We start from the raw sequence: 6,000 nt of genomic DNA, 5'->3' as shown, positions 1-6,000 counted from the left end.
GATTCTAATCTGATCATTTAACAACAATTTTGGAGCAGTTTTCACAATGCCCGGCATGTCCCCCAAATCCTGCCTTTGTTACACTCGTGTTGACAAACTATAGTATATGCAGCACATTACCAATGTGTAAAATATTATGTGAGCAAAAGCATTATTTCATTGTTGTGTCCTATTTTTAGTTATTTTAGTTTAGATATTTCTGCATGCACACACAGACTTAGGCCTATGGTTCACAGATACACACACAAAGGTGTACTCAAGGATCCACAAATCAAGGATTCTTCACCAAACAAATTTAGAGCATCCCAGCGAGAAAAAAAAAAGTGGCGAATCTGGGCTGCACCAACTCCATCAATCCAAGTGTCCACAGCGACTTGTGTAAGACACATGGACCTCCGTGGACCTCCATCTCAATGTCATTGATCAGGACTGTAATGGGGTATTGAGCAGGACCGAGATGAAGATTCAATTAACATTGATGGTGTGTTATCTAATGAAATTCCGAGCACCATTATTGTCACATCAAAAGTGTTAAGAAATCAAGTCTAAGATAGCCTGAAGGGTCATGGATGTTTTAAGGAGTATTTAAATTACCCCGGGTAATGTTGACAGAATCCTGCTTTATCTTCGCATACAGTACGATAATGCTTTTTAGCACAAAGCAAACTCAGATAAAACAGGTATTAGGTAGCTGAGATTATAAGTAGCAGCAGTAATACAGCAGTTAATGAAGGTTTAGGCGCAAGTGCAATTCTTCCTTTGCTGCAAGATGATCACATAAACACGAACCTGTCAGTTACATTATTAATTTTCAGTTTCAGCATGTATGTAACTAAAAATCTACCCTTGGATTCTGTTAGTGTACATTACCAGCTCCCTCAAAAGGAGTTTTTAGAGCTGTTATTGTCATCTGAAGAATGTTTCACTGTTGGGTTTTTCATGTTAAAATCCATTCAATATATTTTAGAAAATTAAAAATCACATATCTTCACAGAAAGCTTGGTCATGCATTTCTAATCAGAGTGAAATGTAACTTAATTTATAATAGTTCCCTTGCTGCCTTTGATAACATGAACATGCTGCACAGCTCGCGCCTCCGGCTCAGAAAGAACACGTTCACTCAGTAACAGACAGACAGTTTAAGAGATTTTAATGTGCTTTTTCATACAGTATATTGTATGCATATCCAGCATAGCATTTCTCATACATATAACTCTCTTATATCCAGGTTTTTGAAACATATAGTTGAGGTGGATGATTAACAGTCAGTCTACCATAACATTACGTCTGCCATAGAGTAACGGCACATTCAGCCACTTCAGAAGCTTTTTTGTACTCGGAGGGCATAATAATAATAATGGTTCCAGCTGTTTACAACTGAATTCTCTGCAAACTGCAACTCAAATATCAGAAAATAATAATTGTGCTGGGGTTGAGTACATTATTTACAGAAAAGAATTGAACAAAAACGGAAGTTAACACAAACAAACACAAAGTTGGGAAAAAAAGAAAAGAATTCAGAGAAACCAGCCGTCTCCTAACCATCCATAACTCTGATTATACATGTTTAAAATCCACAATTCACAGCAGTTTAGAGGCAAAAAAATTGTCCCCCGCATCTTCACTGTAATCAATATGACTATCATTTCCATCTTCATCGTTATTATCGTTACATCATCTTTGTCGTTAACATTGTCTCTTCATTCTCTTTCCAGTTCAGTCTCACTTACTTAGCCAAAGTAAGGGTACTCACTTTGGAAGTTGTAGTCTGGACACACTTTCTGAACCAACTTGTAATCAATGCTAAAGAAAGAGATGAAGATGCAGATCACCTTGAAGGGTTTGGCACAGAGCCAGGCTGCGTGGGATTGGGTGTGCTCTGTGAAGCAGGTCTGAGACGGATCATACAGACAGGGTTTGGGCTTCTTGGATCTGTTGGTATTCTCGTACTCCACCCGACAGTTGAAGGTCTTTGTCTCTTTGGGGTCGATGGTGGACTGATGGGTCGCGTGGATCTGGATGTCTTGCTGGGTGTGAGGGTGCAGCTGCTGCTGGAGGACCTCAAACTCCACCACTTTGGTCGGTGGCACGATGCTGACCGAAACATTTCCCAGGCTGGAAGAGTTGTGGCGGAAGTAAACAGTGAAAGTTCCATTGATGTGGTCCACGATCTTCCCCGTCACCAGCAAGCTGAACTTCATGGTCTTGACATTGAAGTAGAAATCGCCCCAGCCGAAGATCTTCTTGGTCTTCATGGCTGTCTTTAGTGAGGGCTTGCGCTTAGAGCGGTATCCTGTCTGGTCCAGGAGCAGGGACTGGTTTCTAGTTGGGTCATACGGGTTATAGAAACTGTAAGTGGGTGGTTTGGTCTTCATGGGTGGCTGGTCAATGGAAGTGGAGAAGATGCGGGTTTGGTACGGTGGTTTAACGACTCCTCCTGTCGCTCCTCCAACTGCACCTCCACCCATGCCATACGGAAGAGCTTTCATCGCCGACCCCACTGGGCCCAGATCTGAGAAGTCCACTTGCTTCTCTAACCCTTGGACCTGAGGACAGATATAAACAGATGGAAGAAAAGTATCAACAAAGTGCTAAAGACAATTAATTTTGGTTTTTTTTACATATTCTTTTGTCCTTTGATCATTTGTCATGACAATGAAAGTCTCTCACTCGAATGACTTCTTAAAAGCACTGATCAATGATCTTGTCTGAATCAGTTCAGCAAACAGTTATTTGTGACATTCTAAAGGGCAGAATAGTTGGCATCCTCCGGAGAGCTCAGCCAGTTCATTCAGCTCTAAGTCACAAGGATTAGTCATTAACCTGAACTGTATTTGTAGGCAAAACTAAAACAGATATTATAACAGAATTCTTTTTTTATCACCCATTTAGTTTCCCACACATTATTATTATCATATCATAATCAAACTGCTGTTAAAAATCACTCCTTTTGCAAAGCTATTTTTAACCCCACGTGACGTTTATTTCTGCCGGCATCCACGTGGATGCTGCTATGTTTCATCTCTCAAAAACTCAAGACAACAACATCATCTATTTTTATCAGCACACTTAAATTCCGTTGTCATTGTTGCATTGAAGAGAAAAAAAAATGAGAAAAAGAGAAAAGAACACTCTGAATGTAAGGTAATGGATGTGAGCCTTTGTTTGTTCAGGCATCTTTCTGCCTTTAATCCACAGGCTTGGTCGTTATTCACGGGGTTGATTGACTGGAAATCCTCCTCTGCTCTGTTTCATGTCACATCAATCACATTACTGCCACACGCTTCCATCCATATGCATGTTCTGTATGTGCGCATATGCACACAAAAACTGCCATGAAGTGACAGGATAAAATATTGTTCTCATGGGTGAAAAAAAAAAAGTATTTGAAAACTGGTACAGGATGAGAGTTTTTAATAATACAAGGACTGTTTCTGTGTCTCCATTTCTATCCGGGGCAGTGGAACGGACAGTGTTGTGCCAAAGCCTTCCTCATCTTTCATCAATCACTCCGCCTAATAACAACTCCACATTGCTGCTCACGGAGCCAACAGTGCAGCACTCGATACAGCTCTTAATGCATTCAGTCATTCAATTAACATATCTATTTCTGCTGGCCATTCATTAACACGGCGGCAGCGCTGAGCAGATTGATTGAGGGGAAAATAACTGAAAACGTATCGATCACCGAAGGAATGAATTACCAAAAAAAGGAAAGGTGCTGAAAAATGAGCACTGACTGGGATAATGAACCACAAGACTTCGACCAGACACTGACCCCCTCTCTCTGTCGCCATTGACAGGTCGCCTGTGCGGTGGTGTTGCAAATTTTAAGTTTGTGAATTGGCAATGTGACAGGTAGGAATAATACACAGTGAATGGCAGAAAACATCAGAATACGTTAAGCAAGCAAAGTGTACAGTGAATGCAGGATGGGGACTTCCTGTGAATGCGCTGTCAGCAGTGCTGTCAGCTAGCTCCGTGTGTTGCCATCTGTCAGGCTAACACTCGGCTGGTGCAGCCCTAATCACTTCTCCAGCTGATGGCACAGAGCTGGAACTAGCACCATCATCATAATCCTTAACCATCTTCAGCAGCAACATCACAACATGAACCTCAACTCAGCCTTCAGGGTCAAGTGGATGAAGCTCAAGAATGATTTCATGTTGGGGGCTGCGGTCGGTCTTTCCAAGAGAGGGGGGGAAGCAACTGAACACAGTCAGCACCTTTGCCAAACATCGACTGATTGGAAAAAGATGAGTATGGGGAGAGGGCTTCTTCTTCTGTGGCACAAAAGTAATAAAATGCCAAGAGAAACCAATAAATAGATGGACTTTCTATTAGCATAAATATGACATTTTTTTTTGTGCTTGACAGTAAATCTATTTAAAGGGTGAGAATTTGTTAGAAGAAATATCAGATATTTCCTCCTGACACGAAATCCATAAGCTATAGACTTTTTGCAAAACAGCGGATGTTTGCTATAAGGTCATATCAGGCTGCAGCAACTAGCGACAGATTGACAGATTGAAAAACACGGCTTCTCTCCCATTGTTCCTCCTCAGCGTCTATTCAGTTATGTTACAATGAGAGGGAGGGAGGCTGTTGCAGCAATAGCCGGGGAACATTGAGGTGATGAAGAGGTGCATGCACACAAATACAAAAAACATAGTCCATACTTAATATAGTCACACAATTAGTGAGGCAATTACATATGTTACTGCCGTGATCATAAGGTACGGATTATCTTGTCTTTTTCCAAATTGCAGATGTGTCAGAGTTACATCTTTGACCACATCCACTAGATTATTTTAGCACCGTAGCATGAAAACATGTACTCACTAACGCCGAACCCAAAGTATGAAAATATCAGGTATTTTGACATTAACAAAAGGAGAGGATGAATTACAACGCAAGCTCATGTCATTTTAATCTATCTTGAATATTGTAGGGCAATCAATACAATAATGTTGTGAGATATTTCATCCAAAAGCCACAAATGTCAACATACAGGAAAAGTCAGGGGATCACCAAAGACTGCATAATTCTTTGTGGGAAAAAAAAAAAAGAATCAATGTCTGTACAGAATATTATGCCAATAGATTAGAGAGATATAACAGGATGAGTGAAAAATAGATCTACACTTAAATCAGAAATGGCATTGCTGGTAAAATTTTGCTTTACGGTGTACTCTTCAGGAAACAATGATGCTATGCTCGGGGAAGTTTCAGACCAGGAATGCCTAATTTTTCCAATGTCTGCCATTACCTTGGTTCTCAAACTGTGTAACGTCCACCTCCAGTGGTACACAAGCTTCCTCTGGTGGTACTTGGAGGGAAATCACTGTATATAACAGGGTATGTGATCGGAATAGACTGAGGAATTTTGACCGGAGTGCATAAAACATTATTAGAGTCACCTATACCAGTGTGTGAAGTATACGTGAGGAAGAGGAGGATGATGAGAGAGTAAAATGATCTTATTGGGAATAAATCTGCCACGTGTGAACAGTCCGTAGCTGACTTTGCTCGATCTATTTCCACCACTGTATTTTAACCCTTAGTGCTCACACGGCACAGCTCTGTGTGCTGCCATGGTTATTTGACACTCTATGTATCCCCTGTATATACTGTATGTTTTAATATAGTAATGGAAAAAAACAGCCAAAATATTCTGTGTTCTAAGGGTTAAAGCAAAAAAAATTAAAATGCAGCTTTAAAAAAATAATAATAAAAAAAAAAAAAATAGAAAACCGTGCAATGTTGAATGTGTAATTTTCAACCCATTCAGCCAACTACAATTTACATAGATGCCAGTGAAAACTCTGCTTGGGGGAAGGTTTGAGTCACCATTTAGTAATCCCAACCTGCCAAGTTCCCACAATGACGCTTTACATGTGTCAACATGACATTAATGTTTTCTCCCCCTAGGTATGAGATTCCTGTTTGGTCGGACGCTGGAGAAAATGATAGAGGATGATGGAATAAGCATTGTGGTGGA

The 6,000-nt window shown here is 40.5% G+C and overlaps 1 protein-coding gene across 1 annotated transcript in view; it reads right to left on the bottom strand.

The window, feature by feature from the left end:
* Window positions 1–1,133: 1,133 nt before the first annotated feature.
* The window catches only part of LOC131460330 (neurexophilin-2), a 38,533-nt gene continuing 33,666 nt past the window's right edge, over window positions 1,134–6,000 (bottom strand). Inside the window, exon 2 of the mRNA XM_058630711.1 lies at window positions 1,134–2,546. Within this exon, the coding sequence (XP_058486694.1) occupies window positions 1,731–2,546 (816 nt within the window). The 3' untranslated portion in view covers window positions 1,134–1,730. The remainder of the gene's footprint in view (window positions 2,547–6,000) is intronic.

Source organism: Solea solea, chromosome 6, assembly GCF_958295425.1.
Source record: "Solea solea chromosome 6, fSolSol10.1, whole genome shotgun sequence".
NCBI lineage: Eukaryota > Metazoa > Chordata > Actinopteri > Pleuronectiformes > Soleidae > Solea > Solea solea.
This window is presented reverse-complemented; position numbering and strand designations above follow the sequence as displayed.